This window comes from Rattus rattus, chromosome 8 (genome assembly GCF_011064425.1).
Source record: "Rattus rattus isolate New Zealand chromosome 8, Rrattus_CSIRO_v1, whole genome shotgun sequence".
NCBI classification, from domain to species: Eukaryota; Metazoa; Chordata; class Mammalia; order Rodentia; family Muridae; genus Rattus; species Rattus rattus.
Window position 1 is genome coordinate 1,620,766 of NC_046161.1, and position 18,591 is coordinate 1,639,356.

The 18,591-nt window shown below is 35.7% G+C and overlaps 1 protein-coding gene across 1 annotated transcript; it reads left to right on the forward strand.

Annotated features, from left to right (window-relative positions):
• The first annotated feature begins 1,701 nt into the window (after positions 1-1,701).
• LOC116907417 (guanylate cyclase soluble subunit alpha-2-like) lies at positions 1,702-18,293 on the forward strand. The gene is made up of 2 exons (XM_032910378.1): positions 1,702-2,373; positions 17,916-18,293. The coding sequence occupies exons 1-2, from the start codon at positions 1,873-1,875 to the stop codon at positions 18,075-18,077; spliced, it is 663 nt and encodes a 220-aa protein (XP_032766269.1). The 5' UTR covers positions 1,702-1,872; the 3' UTR covers positions 18,078-18,293.
• The last annotated feature ends 298 nt before the right edge of the window (positions 18,294-18,591 follow it).

Consider the following 18,591-nt stretch of genomic DNA (forward strand, 5'->3'; position numbering starts at 1 on the left):
CTATGTACACATTGGAGCATGTGTTTTGTTAAGTTTTAAGTAAATAGTCAATATAATATATAGCCAATATAATATTTTTCTTTCATTGATGATAGATTCTTTTTTTCCTACAATGTATCCTGAATATAATTTCACTTTCCTCTACTCTTCTTAGTCCTTTCTTACCTTCTTCCTTCCATATCTGTTCCTGTTCTCTCTCTAATTGGAAAAAAAACTGGATTCTGAGAGATAACAATGAAAATATAACAAGATAAAATATATTAAGGCAGAAAAAAAAAGACAAAGGAAAAGCTATCTATTGAAGTAATCAACAGGAGCCAAAATGTCCCAGTAGCAGGAAGAAGATATACATTTTTTAAATTGTGAATATAAATTATATGAATATTTCTTTTCTCCCCTTACTATCCCTGAATAAGAAAATATATTATATTAACAATACTTTTGTCATAAAATGAACATCAAGAATGTGTGCAACAATCTGGAAATTCTATATAAGACAATGATTTTAAATATGGCCTGTCATCTGAGAACTCAACTTATGTGTGGAACTGGGAATGGCTTCTCATCACATTACTATCTACCTTATATAGTTTGGATCCCTTAAAGTACTATAAAAAGTTTATAAAAGTGTTACTTTATTTATTTATCTTTATTACCTAGAGTAGCATTAGTAAATAAAAGCATTCAGTATCTGCTCCAGGCTGAGACAGAAGATTGAATGAAATCATGAAACCCTGAAATACAGCGGAAGTTGTAGAGCAAGAACTTAGAGCTCATTGCTTTAAACCTATAATATCAAGCCTCTGTTAAGTTTATTTTCCCTGAGACTGTTGTCAATGGTGAATATTTTAGTCTGTAGAAGGATAAAGTAGCCTGTGGCTTTTTATAGATAATAATGGAGAATAAATGTATGAGGTACATTCTATGTGGGAATGGATGGTGACATTGCAGCCTCAGACTTGATCAACACTTGGTCCTCTTTACCTTCCCCCACCCCCAGGTTCTTACAACTTTCTTTCCAACCAATTGTACTGCAGCATATTGGTCTAACCCAAATAACTCTACTAGAAAAGTCATGCCCAATGGCAATACTCTGCCACTCTGCTGTTTTCAGTAGGATTCCAAGGTGAGGTAGCAGAATCCTGGTTTCAGTATTCTTTTTCCATTAAATGCCAATTTCCTGATGTCTGTGAAAAGTCACAAAAGGGAAGGATGACATTATTTTACTTGTCCCAACACTCTACTTTCTTACCTGACTTTAGTGATATTCTAATTTGGTGTCTGTGGGGTATGTTTTTCTTTATGCATATGCACTTTCTACTAATGATGGTCTAATGACAGACTCTTGGTTTAAATTCTTTACATTTCAGCTTACTGAACTGTCTATTATTCTTGTCATCATGTTAACTGTTACTTTTTCCAGGTGCTGTGTAGCTTGTTCCTAACACTAAATAGTTTTTATGATTCACCCTATGCTCCCAAATTTAGTTTTTAAAGGAGTTTTATTTTAATGACAGTTAAGTACATGTATTTTGCAAATTAATTTATCCTGATTTTATTTCTAAGCTTAAGTGGTTTGAGTTGGTTCATAGACCAGCTCAACAATATACCTGAGAATAATTCCATCTTGAATAAAAATTGTTTTTCTCTTTCATTTTCTCAATGTTCTCATTTTATATTTCATCATTGTCTTTACATGAGATGCAAAACAGTAATTTCTATTCAGAACCATGAAGCTTATAATGGCTTTGAAACTGTTGAATATTTCCTAGTGTGAAAACAACAATTCATAAGTTAAGAAAACAATTTTGTTTCTCTTATCCATTAGGTTTTTTTTTCCAGCCTGCTTTTAGGAGGATTGATCAAATTTTCATGTCCATTTCACAGGTGATGGAAATCAAAGGACAAATGATCCATGTCCCAGAATCAAATGCCATTTTGTTTTTGGGATCTCCATGTGTGGACAAGTTGGATGAACTCATAGGCCGAGGACTGCATCTCTCAGACATCCCTATTCATGATGCCACTCGAGATGTCATTTTAGTTGGAGAGCAAGCAAAGGCCCAGGATGGCTTGAAAAAGAGGATGGATAAATTAAAAGCCACCTTAGAAAAAACTCACCAGGCCCTGGAAGAAGAGAAAAAGAAGACAGTGGATCTGCTGTATTCCATTTTCCCTGGTGATGTAGCCCAGCAGTTGTGGCAAGGACAGCAAGTACAGGCCAGAAAGTTTGATGATGTCACTATGCTCTTCTCTGACATTGTGGGCTTCACAGCCATATGTGCCCAGTGTACTCCCATGCAGGTGATCAGCATGCTCAATGAACTTTACACGAGATTTGATCACCAGTGTGGCTTTTTGGATATTTACAAGGTAATGGAGATGAGATGCTTAAATATATGTACTTTAATAACAAATTCTCAATTCACAAGAAAGCACACTAATTTGAATTTGATAATGAATTTTATATATATGTATATTATATATACATTATACATGTAATACTTGATATATACATGTGTAGAGATAGATAAGTATATCCACACATCTTTCTAATATCTTATCAAAAGTTCATTATTTCATCTTAAAATATTGACTTCAGCAACACTGATTCTGCAGTTTAAGAAAAATAGTTCTGTACAAATACTTCTTTTTATTCAAAATTATTAAATTAAACTTGCAAAACTAAGAAAATTTCAAAATTCAATTGGTTTTTGCTTAGGGAATGAGACTATAATATAGACTACAAATCTTTATTTTTAATGGATAAATGGAAATAACAAGTGATATTAAAATATGGTTTATATTATTTACCTTTGAGTAATCAGCTTTTCACAATGGCAATGAAGTGGGATCCTTTAATTCTAAAAGAATATATGTAAGCATTCTCACCCTTTCCTGCATGGTCAATAGTTCTCAGTCAGTACCTTAATATTCTTTGCTTTGAAATAGGAGTAAATCACAAGTGTGTAAGAACTACCACTTATTTTTTGGTTTTGAAAAACTCTGTATTAAATTCTTGTTAAAGTTGCAGCCGTACTTCCAGGTCAACTTCCTACCTACCTAATAAATTAACAGTTTGCAAGGACTTTTACATAGATTACATAATGTCAAAGTCCTTGGATTTTTGCATGAAGGTCAGCAAGGATATGTAATTTAAACAAATGGTGGATGGCAGGGTTTTAATGTACTCATAGAAAATTGAGCAGCTGTTCTTTTTCATGGTCTAAGCCACATGTAAACAGATTTGGTTAGAACTTATGTGCTTTTTTCCCCTCAGAGTATGATTCATTAGATATTCATATTAAAATAGGTTTCCCTGAGAAAAGGAGACTATATAGAATAATTATTTAGAACATACATTAGATACTCACTTAATGTCTCAGTTGTAAGGGTTTGTGTGGAATATGGCTAAGAAATAGGCCTTGTTATATAAAATAAGAGGTTTTACAAATTACCTTTAACCTCTCTGTAATTTATTGCTGCGTAATTTGTAATAAAAGTAGACCAGTGTCTGGTTCTAAGCTAAAGGAGCACTCTAATCATATTGCTCTTATGCACTGACATTTCCCGAAAGAGAAGAAATCAGAACAAGTTTGCCTGAACTTTCTTCCTACACACTATTGGGATAATTAGTCTTACTGTTTAAGTCACTGAATGTCAGCGTTAGCCTCCTCAAGCTTGCATATTTTAAATTCTAATAGTATATAAATAGGTGGAAAAGATAGATAAATAGATTCACTTTGTCCAGACCATAATTTAAATAAGATCTATTTCAGGCTTTGAAAAGCAGAAATGTGATGCCTTCCAGTGTTAGCTAAGCAGTTCCAAAGCTTAAAAATATAATGAGCTTTCATAGACATCTTGGAAAATAAATCTGTGAAAATATGATGTGATATTAATATTTTCTTGTATGTTATTAAACCTAGGACACATTTCTCTAGGCATGAATAATTACCAGCAAGTTTAAGCTTACAAAATGGTTTTCTTGATGTAATCTTTAACTGCACTTTCCACCTCTCCTTTATGTGTGTATATATTTTCAAAATTAAACAAAAATAATACAAATAGCAAATATTTTCAAGCAAACTTTCATCTCAAATTTAAGTCATGATGTATGAACTTATACAACTCCAGGGCTATTTTTTTTTAATATAATCAATGCTAGGGATATGTGGATTTGCAGGAGGTAGATGGGAGTGTTTTAGCTGTTCAGTTTGGTTAAAAAGAATTGCATTTTTGTCAATCCAGACACAATATGTGCTGATGCTATGAGGATGATGAGGATAGAGAAAAGCAAAGACAGAGCTAAGATGGCTAAGAAGAAGAGTGCTTGTTGCTAAATCATGAGGACCTGATCCAGTTTTTCAGCACCCCCACAATATCCAGGCAGAGTGCAGTGCACTTTAACCCTAGTGCTGGAAGAGCAGAGACAGGTGAACCCTGATGGCCTGTTTTGTTGGCATAGAGAGACCTTCTAAAGCAGGAAGCTCTAAGTTCAGTGAGAGAGTCTTTCTCAAAATATTTTGGCAGAGAATGACAAAAGAAGATGCTTGAAGTTAACATCTGACATTCATAAGTACATGTGCATGCAAATGAATGCACACGTGTACGCACACAGACACACACAGAGATACACACACACACACACACACATTATTTTTAAAGGGATATGGAAAGGAATAGGATAAGCAAGTACATTGTGAGAAACAAATGAGAAAGAATATATAACTAAGCAATTCTTAGTTTTACCTTCCTACTTTCTATCACAAAATCTTTCATGTTTATTTTTAAGCATATTTCCACTATGCTGTTTTATACTTTATAATAATTACTATTATGTGCTGTGAACTGTTGGACATTTATAGCATAAATAACATGCATATTTTAACTTACATTGAAAAATATTAAATCCCAACCGTATTTTTAAACAACCCTCTTATTCTACACATGGTAAGACACTTTTTAGGTTTAAAGTATGCATAAGTTTTGAATAGAAAGTTTGAAGATAAAAATGTGGAAGCCTCACTTGTATTACAAAGAAGATAAAGTGGAATAAAAATAGAAAACAGCATAGAGGAAGTCATCTCAAATATATACTCCAAGTTGACACAGTAATAATATCCATTCTCTATTTGTGTGCCTGGCCACCTCACCTTTTAGTGTCTCACTATCATTACAGAGAAGCAGGGGTTGGGGATTTAGTTCAGTGGTAGAGCGCTTGCCTAGCAAGTGCAAGGCCCTGGGTTCAGTCCCCAGCTTTGGAAAAAAAAAAGAAGGAAAAAAAAAAAGAAAAAAAAAAAAGAGAAGCAGTGACAAATTATAACTGGAGTGGAAGAATTCAGCAAATGTAGACCATGTTAAGAAGATTATGCTAAAATAATTCACAGTTCTATAAAATGGGAGGTGTGGAGAGAACCTATATATTTCACTGAGAACATTTTAAGCCATGAGAAAACTAAATATTTTGCCTGGGCTTGGCTGCCAAGATTTTTACAGGTATGTGAATACTGAGGAAGACACAGACAATTTGCAGAAAACAGACACTATAATTTAGATCCCTTTGTAATTAGATGGACAAATGGAGTCAGCAAAAGGGCAACATCAATAATGTATTAGGGCCTACATTGTGAAGGATGAGAATGTGTAGAAAGCAAACAATAAAGAAATGACAATTCTAGCTTACTTAAATTAATGTCTGTTGCCAATCGAGGAATCAATAAGAAGAGTGGTAGGTGCTTTGGAGAATGGTTCAAAATGCAAGTTTTACTTCTCTGCTTTGACTTTCCCAACAAATTTGTTATGAGATAAGAAAAAAGCAGAGATAAAGATGGATCCCTCAGTCATTAATTTTTTTCTCTAGTACCACACCTTACCTAATAAAATTAAAATACTGTCTAGTACAAAATAAATATGTTAGCTGCTATTATTGTTTTAGATATGTATACCTAGATATATGGCATGGAAGCTATGAGTTATATCTAAAAATCTATGAATATCCCTTAATGAAAAAATGTAAACAATGCTACTTGGTCTGTCATGACTAAGACTTATCATACCATCCTTATTGTATCAAAACAAAACTACATTTCTTACAACTCAGAAAACTTGGGCATTTCTTAAAATAATCAGAATGTGAATTGTGTTTATCTTTTTTAAGCTTTGAAAATTGTGTTTTAATGGAACCAGATGCAACAAACTCACTACTACTTATGAATATCAAAACAGTAAAGATGCTAGCAGAAAGAAATGGTGGGATTTTAAAAAGCAGGCCTAGCAGCCTTGAACATGTCTCTAAATGAGTCTTTGTGTCCAGGGCCATTGCTACACCCATATTCTGGAATCAGAGACCCAAACTGTAGACATTTTGCCTCTTCTTTATGCAGATGAAAAAAGAAGCATTAGCTCTGAGGTACGATGAAATTTTCTCTATCCAATAGAGCCTAAGCCAGAGAGGTGTAGCTTCCTTGGGACCTCCTTAGTTGTTTCTGCTTTAGGTAACAAACTATAGATAAATATTTTTCTATGTCTAAATCTGTGAATTTTTCATGGAACCAACTATTGAAATTGAGCAATAATAATGATTTATTTTTAAGTGTATCATTTGAGAATTTCAAATATGTAAGCTGTTACTGCAGAAATACACTATTTGCCGGAATTTATATTCTAGGCATCTAGACACACTTCCTTACACTTGCATGGTCAATGCTTCATTCAGTAAGAAATATTTGCACCCCAAGGAAACATCTTTTCCTTTTACATACACACATTTTTAACTTAAAATTTACATTTGTTGTTTCTGATAACTTTGTAGCTTTAGAAAAAATCAGGTTTAAGCTAGCCACTTTTTAGTCTAATATATACTCATCGAAATCAGAGGCTTCATGACAGTATTATAGAAGATCTTGGTCCAGTTGGTCCCAGAAAGCTTGTTCTAGGATGCTGCCCCTAACTCTGTTTATTATTGTAACAGAATTGTAGAGGAGACTCAGTGTGTGTCATCTTATATCTGTTAGGGCTGTGATAAGCCGACTTAACCCTTTGTTCAACCTAGAGAAATATTTCCTTTGCTTCGGTAGTGGATAGATCCTCAACCACACACATAGGTTATTGTCTAAAGATAATTACAGTTTCTTAACTACTGTCAGGAGATGTGTGTGTGTGTGTGTGTGTGTGTGTGTGTGTGTGTGTGTGTGTGTGTATATATATGTGTATATATATATATGTATTCATCTTTGTATACTTTCTACTGTTATATCAGATTCAACTTGCTCTCTCTCTCTCTCACCTTTTATTGGATATTGTTTTATTTATATTTCTCAATTTCCCATCTATAACCCCCATATCCAATATCCCCTCCCACATCTTCTATGAGAGTGTTCCCTCACCCAAGCACCCACCCCTTCCTACTTCCCTTTGCTAACATTCCTCTACACTGGGGGTTCAAGCCTTGGCAGTACCAAGGGCTTCTCTTCCCATTGGTGCCCAACAAGGCCATCCTCTGATACATATGCAGCTGGAGCCGTGGATCTGTCCATGTGTACTCTTTGGATGGTAGTTTAGTCCCTGGAAGCTCTGGTTGGTTGGCATTGTTGTTCTTATGGGATTGTAAGCCCCTTCTGCTCCTTAAATCCTCTCTCTAAGTCCTCCAGTGGGGACCCCATTCTCAGTTCAATGGTTGGCTGCAAACATTCACATGTGTATTTGTCATGCTTTAACGGGGCCTCTCAGGAGACAGTTATATCATGCTCCTGTCAGCATGCACTTCTTGGCATCATCAATATTGTCTAGGTTTGGTGACTATATGTATAGGCTGGATCCCCAGGTGGGGCAGTTGAGCCTGTTCTTTTAAAGAAGATAAATATATTCTACATCAATTCTTTAGGCAAAGAAAAACAAACAGAAAAAACAAAACAAACAAGCAAGTAAAAGAACCCAAAATCAAAGCCAAAACATCAGCATCTGGTGTAGGCTTAATGCTATGAATTTGCACTACAAAGACATTGGAAAAGTAAAAGCCAAGCCATCCCTTCAAGCATTTCTAACTTCTTTTAGTAAGAAAGCAGATGCCCATGGATGCTAAGAAATGTCATGGAAACATGTATTTCAGCATGGTGCTATGATTGGGAAAGAGATAATTTCCATGTGATTGGAGGTGAGATAGAAGTCACAAATAAACATTCTGTTCTAATAAGTGTATTGCTAGGTGAATTATTTTGTCAGTTTCAAAGGTCCACAGTGCTTTAAAAAATTATCAGTGATGTTTTGTCCGTTTAGTATTATACCTTTGGCAACCACATGTACTACAGATAAGAAAGACAAAAAAGGCTTCATAGACATTAACAAATTAGAAGAGTGATAAAGGAGAATTCTAAGGAACAGAATTGGTTTCTGAATCAGAATAAAAAAAAAACAAACAAAAATGAAAAACAAAAAACAAAAAATGATGGAATCCGGTAGGGTGAGATACAGATGGAAAAGTCAGTACATGTTGCACTATCTGGAGATCTTAGACATCTTAGAGATTTGCATTTGATTATATGAATGAGTGCAAGTCCTTCTAGACTTTTAAAAGGAGTAATCTAGGGAGAGGTGTTGATACTAAGGTCTGGTCCCCTATTTGCTTCATGATTTTGTCAATAAAGAAGGCCTGGAGTCAATTGCTGGAAAGAGGTACAGGAGGAACTTCTGGGTCCCAAGAGAAAAAGGGAGACTTAGGGATAGAGAGGGGCTTTTTGGCCAGGCTTTGGGACATGGAGCACACAGCAATCATGCAAGATCTTGGGGAGCTAGAATCAGCAGCCTTCCCTACTAGTGGATGGCCAAAGGCAAGGGCTATCTGATACAAGCCAGTAAGCTTAGGGCAGAAGAAGAAAGGAGATAATAAATTGTTAAGGGCAGTCATTTCCAGGTAGGAGGTATTTGAGCTCAGCAATTGTGCTAGCAGGCACATTCTAAAGAAGTAAATCTGTCTGCATGTTTTTCATATGTGGAGCAAAGGTGGGTAGAGAAAGAAGAATGATTGGAGGGTGGTTGCTATCAATCATAGGCTAAACTTGATGAAGATATAGGAAGCCAGGAGGGACCAGAGTGCATTGACAGCTCCTGGGTACAGGCAATACAAAATTATATGCAACAGAGTAACAAATAGATTTGCTTTCTAAGAGAGAACTTTAAATGTAGGGTAGGAAATGTATTAGAGTGGACAGTTGATGTTGACCTTATTGACATAACTCAGATGACTGACTTTGATAGTAGGACTTGGATGTACAAAAGCCTAGAGAATGTACCCAGCATTGTCTCTTTAATGGCAGAAATAGTTCTATGCCACCACAGATGCTGATAGCTGAGTCACTTGTTTGGGCATCTTGGGTGGAAAATTAGAGTTGTTTAGATAATATTTCTTTTAGAAAGATGGAACAATAAGCATTTTGAAAAGTAATTTACACTGTACGTTGTATGTGCATTTTACATTGATGCAACACAATATTTGACCAGTGCAGCATAAGGGAGAAAGAATTTATTTCATGTGAGAGTTTCATGAAAATACGTTCATCATGGCAGGGAAGGCATGAAAACAGGAACATAAGATCATCTGGTCACATTATGTGGGCAATCAAGGAGCAGAGAGAAGGAAAAAAGAAGTAAGGCCAGACTATAAAGCCTTCAGGTCCACTCAGAATGTTGTCCTATATCCAAGTTCCCCCTTCCAAGAGATACAGAGACAAATTTGGAGCAGAGACTGAAGGAAAGGCCCTTCAGAGCCTGCCCCACCTGGGGATTCAGCCCACATATATACAGCCACCAAACCCAGACAGTATTGCTGGTGCCAAGAAGTGTATGCTGACAGGAGCCTGATATAGTAGTTTCCTGAGAGGCTCTGCCAGAGCATGACAAATACAGAGGCAAATGCTTGCAGTCAGCCATTGAACTGAGAACAATATCCCCACTGGAGGAGTTAGAGAAAGGATTGAAGAAGCTGAAGGGGCTTGCATCCCCATAAGAACAACAATGCCAACCAACAAGAACTCCCAGGGACTAAACCACTACCAAGGCTACACGTGAACAGACCCATGGCTCCAGATGCATATGTATCAGAGGATGGCCTCGTTGGGCACCAATGGGAGGAGAAGCCCTTGGTCCCGGCAAGGCTGGACTCCTCAGTGTAGAGGAATGTTAAGGTCCCGGGAGGTGGAAAGGGGTAGGTGGTTGGATGGGGCAACACCCTCATAGAAGAAGGAGGAGGTGGAATGGGATATGGGGTTTATGGATGGGAAACCAGGAAAGGGGATGACATTTGAAATGTAAATAAAAAAAAACAAAAACACACACAAACAAACAAACACATAAACAACAACAACAAAAAAACACTGCTTAAACATTTGATAACATTCATGAAAAGCAACACTATATGAGGAACAAGTGCTCAAACCTGTGCCAATTGGGGGCACTTCACATTGAAATATTTCATAGCACTGCCAGTATTGTCTTATTTTATGGCTCAAATAATCAAATTCTAACTAGTATACTAGAACATGTGACTTGTAAAAGTGGAAGTAGGTGTATTTCTGCCTGTTTTGCCTGTGCTTGAGACTCTTTTCCTCCTATTTGATTTCCTAGTCCAGCCTGCTTATGAGGGCTTTGCCTTGTCTTATTGCATCTTGTTCGGTCCTTGAGATATCTTTCCTATAGGATGATGGGTAGTCTTCAGCCAGAACAATAGTTTTAGTACACACAAGGTACTAGAAGGTAAAGAGAGTTTACAAAGAACATTGTGTTGTTCATTTTGATAGGTACATGTAATAAATTATAGTGATAGTGGTTAGTGATCTTGGATATTGGCATCTAGTCATTGAAAATCTTACAGGATTAATAATGAACATCAGGAAAATTGAATCTCCCATATTGAACTTAAATTTTAAAACAAAATTTCACTGAATATTACAGTGTATTTTATTACTCTAACATGATTTAGTATTTACTGATCTTTGTGATTAGTAATCTGGAACCTGGCATGAATATATTCTACATGAACGATTTCCTAGTATGGATCTGGAGGTAAATATACTCACTGAAAGTTTATGAGGAAGAGAGCTCTCTGTCCTAGGCAGTCATTTGGAATACATAGCAAACACTTGGGAATAGTTCCTAGGCCACACTGTTGTCCTATTTATACCCATGACCTCCTTTAGGCTGCTGTATCTACTAAATGCTGTAAAGACACCCTTAAAGGTAGTATTTGGGTCAGAAATTTCAACCAAAATATTTGTTATTGGATTTATTATTTTAAAGAAGGAAAAGGATTTTTTGAGGATGCCCTATCAGTCAGCCCTTAGTTAAATTATTTCTTTTCCAATCCATAAATTATTATGTGTAATTAAAGTGAATGTATTCAGTGGAACAAAAAGAACTTATGAATATTGACTGTATACTGTGTTTTCTTAGCACATGAGGTCTGCATTAGCATGTGTGAATGTGTGCACATGCCTTTATGCATATGTGTTCATGAGAGTGCATGTATGTGTATACATAGTATGTGTGTGCCTGAGTGTGCACACATGTGTGCCTTTGTGCGTATGTCTGTGTACATTTAGGCTTTGGGATATGTTTAACCTAGTCACTGTAATCTGTAATTCGTAAGAATCTGAAAAGTTTGATTCTGTTGTAACCAGACTGGAAGACAAAGGAGAACTTAAGAAGGGCTCTAAATTTGAGTGCTCTTCTCATTTAAACAAGATGAAACAATGAAGGAACATTGGTGTTCTGTTCAAGTAATTTTCCCTTGTGCCAAAGTGCTCAAGGCCCTTTCACACATTCTCTTCTACTAAAGTCAGCATATCTGGTTTTATTTGGAGGACCCTGGTCCACTTGGACTTTAGCATTGCACAAGGAGATAAGAATAGATAGATTTACATTCTTCTACATGCTGACTACCAGTAGAACCAGCAACATTTGAGGAAATGCTGTCCTTTTTCAGTAGATAGTTTTGGCTTCTTTAAAAGATCAAGTTACTATAGTTGTAGGGGTTTACTTCTTTGTCTTAAATTCTATTTTATCGATCTACCTGCCTGTCTCTGTACCAATACCATACCATTTGTATCACAGTTGCTCTGTAGTACAGCTTTAGGTGCAGAATGGAGATTCCTGAGAAGTTCTTTTATTGTTCAGAATATTTTCACTATTCTGAGTATTTTTTGGAATTCCTGATGAATTTGAAAATTGTTCTATCAATCTCTCTGAAGAATTCTGTTGGAGGTTTGATGGCTGTTGCACTCAATCTACAGATTGTTTTTGGTAAGATGGCCTTTTAGCTGTTAATCCTACCAATCCATGAGTATGGAAGGTCTTTCCATTTTCTTTCTTCAGAGAATTGAAGTTCTTGTTATACAGATTTTTCACTTGCTTGGTTAAAGTCACAGCAAGCATTTCATGCTATTTGGGAATATTGTTGAAGAGTGTCATTTCCCTAATTTCTTTTCAGCCTGTTTATCTTTTGAACAGAGGAAAGCTACTGATTTGTTTGAGTTGTTTTTATACCCAGTTACTTTTCTGAAATAATTTATTAAGCTTACTAGTTCTCTGGTAGTACTCTTGGATCACTTAAGTATATAATCATATCATCTGCAAATAGTGATATTTTGACTTCTTCCTTTCAAATTTGTAAATCTTATACCTTGCATTGCCTAGTTGCTCTGGTTGGAATTTTCAGTACTATATTGAATAAGGAGGGATAGAGTGGGCAGCCTTGTCTAGTCCCTGATTTTAGAGGGATTGCTTCAAGTTTCTCTCCATTTACTTTGATCTTGGCTACTGCTCTGCTGTATATTGCTTTTTCTATGGTTAGGTATGGGCCTTGAATTCCTGATCTTTCCAGGACTTTATCATGAAGGAGTGTCAAATTTTGTCAAATGCATCCTCAGCATCTAGTGGAATGATTATGATTTTTTTTAGTTTGTTTACATAGTGGATTATGTGGATGGATTTCTGTATATTGAACCATCCCTGCATCCCTGGGATAAAGCCTACTTGATCATGATGGATGATAGCTTTGATGTGTTCTTGGATTTGGTTTATGAGAATTTTATTGAGTATTTTTGCATCAATATTCATAAGGGAAATTGGTCTGAAGTTCTCTTTCTTTGTTGGGTCTTTGTGTGGATTTGGTATAAGAGCAATTGTGGCTTCATAGAAGGAATTCGGTAGTGCTCCATCTGTTTCTATTTTGTGGAATAGTTTGGACAGTATTGGTATGAGGTCTTATATGAAGGTCTGATAGAATTCTGCACTAAACCCATCTGGACCTGGGCTCTTTTTGGTTGGGAGAACTTTAATGACTGCTTCTATTTCCTTAGGAGTTATGGGGTTGTTTAACTGGTTTATCTGTTCCTGATTTAACTTTGATATGTGGTATTTGTCTAGCAAATTTCCTCCAGATTTTCCAGTATTGTTGAATATAGGCTTTTGTAATAGAATCTGATGATTTTTTTTAATTTCCTCAGATTCTGTTGTTATGTCTCCCTTTTTATTTCTGATTTTGTTAATTTGGATACTGTCTCTGTGCCTTCTGGTTAGTCTGGCTAAGGGTTTAATCTATCTTGTTGATTTCCTCAGAGAACCAGCTCCTGGTTTTGTTGACTCATTGTATAGTCCATTTGTTTCTACTTGGTTGATTTCAGCCCTGAGTTTGATTATTTCTGGCCTTCTACTCCTCTTGGGTGTATTTGTTTCTTTTTATTCTAGAGCTTTTAGGTGTGCTGTCAAGCTGCTTTTGTATGCTCTCTTCTTTTTGGAGGCATTCAGAGGTATTAGTTTTCTCCTCAACACTGCTTTCATTGTGCCCCATAAGTTTCTGTATATTGTCTTTTCATTTTCAATAAATTCAAAAAAGTCTTTAATGTCTTTATTTCTTCCCTGACTAAGTTATCATTGAGTAGAGAGCTGTTCAGCTTATATGTATATGTGGCTTTCTGTTGTTTTGTTGTTATTGAAGACCAGCCTTTCTCTGTGGTGGTCAGATATAGGATTAATTCAGTGTTCTGATATCTGTTCAGGCTGGTTTTCTATCCAATTGTATGGTGAGTTTTGGGGAAGGAACCATGAGGTCCTGAGAAGAAAATATGTTCTTTTCTTTTTGGATAAAAGATTCCATAGACTCTTGTTAAATCCATTTGGTTCATAACTTCTGTTATTCTTAATGTGTCTCTGTTTAGATAGATGTGTTTCCATGATCTATTCGTTGGTGAGAGTAGAGTGTGTAATTATTCTGCGAGGATAAATGTTTTCTTTGAGCTTTAGTAACTTTTTTTTTTTTTTTTTTTTTACAAATTTGGATGCCCTTGCATTTGAAGCATAGATGTTTAGAATTGAGAGTTCTTCTTGGTGCTAACTGGACTTGCTGTCTCTGATTAGACCCTTTCTGTGAGCCTGTGAGCCTGGCTGTATCAGAATTCCTGGGGGCCTAGATCTCTCTACAATCCTGTGATTCTGTGATCCTGGATGTCTCAGAACTCCTATAGGTCAAGCTGCCTCTCGTTCTGCGTGTAGTGGTTGGAGAGCCAGAGTCTGGATCTACTCCCCAGTACAGGTGCAAACTGGAAAGAATAAATGCTTCTGGCTGGGCAGGGTCTTATGTGTCCCCTGAGTTTCTGGGGATTGAAGGTATGTCAGGTTTGGGGCAGAGGTTGGTGCCTTACCTGAGATCCTGTGTGTGTCAGAGCTGTGTGAGTGGAGAGCCAGAGCCCAGAGTCCACTCCTGGGTACATGTGCACAAACAAATTTAAATTTTAAAGAATGATAAATAAACTCTTCATAAAAGTAGGTGTGGTCGTGTGGTGAACAGCAATCATATACTGCATTGATCTTGCCCTAGTCTCCTCTCACGTATTTCTGGGAGGATAGAAGTATGTTTCCTGGTTTGTTTGTGTTCCTTGTGTTTCTGAGTCTTACTCTATCTTTATCCCCCTGCTTCATTGAACTGTCTTTATTCTTCTGTGTTGTTATTCTGGAGCAAGTTGCAAAGCCAGAGCACTATTCTTTATACTGTTTGTTGTACTTTATGTAAAAATTACAAAAAACAAATGATAAAGTGATTCAAAATGCAGACAACTTTTGAACAGTTATTGTGTCATCTCTTTCAACCCTTGTTTGCTTCTTTTCATTTTAGTTTAAATAAGAAACCACAAGAGTATTTGGAATTGATACATGATGTAAACACTTCTATGTCTCATAACTTTGACTATTTACTGTGAAAAGAATCTACAAAAAAGTCCTCACATGTATATTTTTACTAAATGTTCAGGAAACTGTTTTCATTGATGACAGAAGAGGGAAATTAAGCTTTCATTGAACACAGTTGGTAGTGTTAAATCCAGAACAGAACACCGTGAAGAAATGTTCCTTTCATAATACAAACAACTAGATGTTTGTTCTTGCATTTATGAATTCTAGTACCAAATAATTTTATTTCTCCTGTGCAAAAGGAGGTTTCTGTTTTCCAATATCCTTCGTGATGAATGGAACCCTATCCACTTGATTACTTAGAAGTTGCATAAGTCCCATCTAGGTATGAAGAACCAAGGATTTCTCTTCTCCACTTAATCCTCTAACCTGAATTAATCATTAAACATGGATGAGAAATAACTGTTCCTTCAGATTGTGAGGTCATATTACTATCTCATGATGACTTAACAAAGCATTGCAATCAACAATATATGTCACTTTCTTACTATCCTTTAAATTATTTTTTAGCTTTAAACATTTTATGTGTGTACAAGTTTTGCAAGCATGTATATCTATAGTTGTATACGGCACTTTTCAGAATCCAAACTAGGGCATCAGAACTCCTAGAATTTGAGTGACAACTGGCTATCACATTGACCATGTGGATGCTGGGGATTAAATCTGGTCCTTTGGAAGCACAACTATGGCTCTTAACAACTGAGAAATCTCTCCAGGCCTGGTGTAGTGTACTTAATCTTGTTATTTATGATAACTATTATAACTTTGGAAACCAAAATTGTTGATATAGTTACATGATATGAAGTATACAACTTAACATGATTTTATTTTTTTTAAATGTACCACGTTTTCTTTATTCATTCTCCACTTGAAGAACATCTAAGTTGTTCCCAGTTTCTGGCTATTACAAATAAAGCTGCTATGAACATAATTGAGCAACTGTCATTGTGGTAAGGTGAAGCATCCTTTGGGTATAAGCCCAAGAGTGCTATAGCTGGGACTTGATTTAAGTCAGTTCCTAATTTTCTGTAAACTACCATATTGATTTCCACAGTGTTAACATGATTTTAATTAGCTCATGTATATTCTATACAAATTATTTCACCCTTTCTTTATTTTCTAATGTGTTTATGCAACATTTCAATTGGTAACTTCAGTTCACTTCATGCTATTGCATTTTTTTCCTAATGAAAAAGTGCCTTATGTAATCAACCTTTACGAATGCTTTTATGTGCATGAGAGAGTGTGAGCATGTTTATGTGGTTATATACATGTGAGCAGGTGCATGCATACATGTGTTAACCTCAAAAACTAGGAAAGATCCATCTTGTTTATTTGAGAGATGGTCTTCTATTGCTCTGTAAGGCACAGATTTAACTAGGTTAGCTGTCAGTCAATGCTCAAATATCTACATATTTTCCACCCTGACACTGAGATTATAATTGGCTTTTTATGGGGATTCATTGGCATTCTCAGCTTCTCATGCACTTCATCAATTGTGCTATTGTCCAAGCCATTTTTATGGGTTTTAAAGTCTTGTGGTTCAAATTATAGAAATACGTGCTTACAAACAACTCTATTTTTCTGGAAATTTGGTAAACTGCTAATGAAGTGATGATGAAAATATTCTAAGAAGTTGTGTACCAAAACGATGTATGTTCAAACTGGCTGAAAAGCCATGTAATTCATAAAAATAAATTACTAACTTTTAATTATGATTTATAAAATAGTTACAAATTTATTTTGAAGTGCATAGCTGGTAGCCATCCAAATTTTAAAAACTTGTAAATAGAAAAAGGATCAGGGCTTGGGAGTAAGCTCATTGGATAACAGTACACACTGTTCTAAAGCCTGAGTTAGACCCTGTTGAAGGACACAGAAGTCTACATGTAATTCCAGTAGGAAGAGCTCTTGACAAACTCACAACAAAGTTTTGTAAATCTGAGTCATTTAATATTAGATAAATATTTTAAATGAGTCAACATCAGCATCCAATTATAATGAAGCCTGTCAATGGAATTAGATTAAATCCAGAAGAATACCTTAACAGAGACTGATATTTATTTTATTGTATAGTTGTGGCTGTTTTTGACCTTCCTATTTCACATTCTTAAATCAAATATAATGATTTCCCATTTCTGTTTTTTCATTAAATATTAGATAATGTATACAAATTACTTAAGTGATTAATGACATGGCATATAAATTTAATAATTTTTAGTATTATAGTTTTTAAGAATGAGTGAAAGCAGACTTGACATCAAATTACAGATGGATGCAATATATAAGTTTACAATTTGGAAGGTAGGAAATTTGAAGATTAAAAAAACAAAACAAAACAAAAAAAACCAGAAAGTTTTCTGAAAGACTACCAAACTGCCTCTTGAAAATGTTATCATTTGAATATCATGTAGATAAAATACTGCCTAGTCTGGTTTTAGAGGAATATTACAGTCATTTGTACTTTCAATGATCATCTATAGTGATAATGAATAACCTAAAAGGAGATGTTAGTATTTGATTGCAGCTGTTTGCAAACTCTACTGTCAGCTGTCTAATTGCTTAATGTATTGGTGTTTCCTTGACATAATTTTCAGCATAATTTGTGGCTGCAGATCACTACTCATTTATCTTCTGACTCATTTTATGTTTGCATTTGATTTATCTGATTGCTGCAGGTAGAAACAATAGGGGACGCATACTGTGTTGCATCAGGGCTTCACAGGAAAAGCCTATGCCATGCGAAGCCCATTGCTCTGATGGCCTTAAAGATGATGGAGCTTTCAGAAGAGGTTTTGACTCCTGATGGAAGACCCATTCAGGTAACCTCAACAAGCTGATGTGAAAAACAAATACTCCTTTTAATGAACCTTTTTCTGGGGAAAAAAGGGGAGGTGGTATTCAAAAATTCTCTTATGATGTAAACTTCTTATAGTTAATAAGCCTAGACAGGACAGGGAACAACTAAGGCTAACACATAGGCCAGGGTGTTCCATCAGTAAAGCTGTGTGGAAGACAAATTTACCATGAACTGTAGAAAGAATGAAAGAACTTTGACCAAGTTAATGTCAGTGCATAAACTACTCAGATTAAAATGAGACTTTTGGGGCAAATCAGAATCTGAGATGTACCCAAAGCAAGAAGTAAGAGTCCAGTATTCCTCATGAGGTTCTGGACCTTAGAGTTTTGTGACGTGTGTGTGTGTGTGTGTGTGTGTGTGTGTGTGTGTGTGTGTGTGTGTTTTAGTGCTTCCTTCTTAGAAACACCTACCAAAGAAATTTGAAAAGTAGACTTACCATTTGGGAATTGCAATTTTTTTTTTGTTTGTCTCTGATATAAATGAGTTTTTTCCTT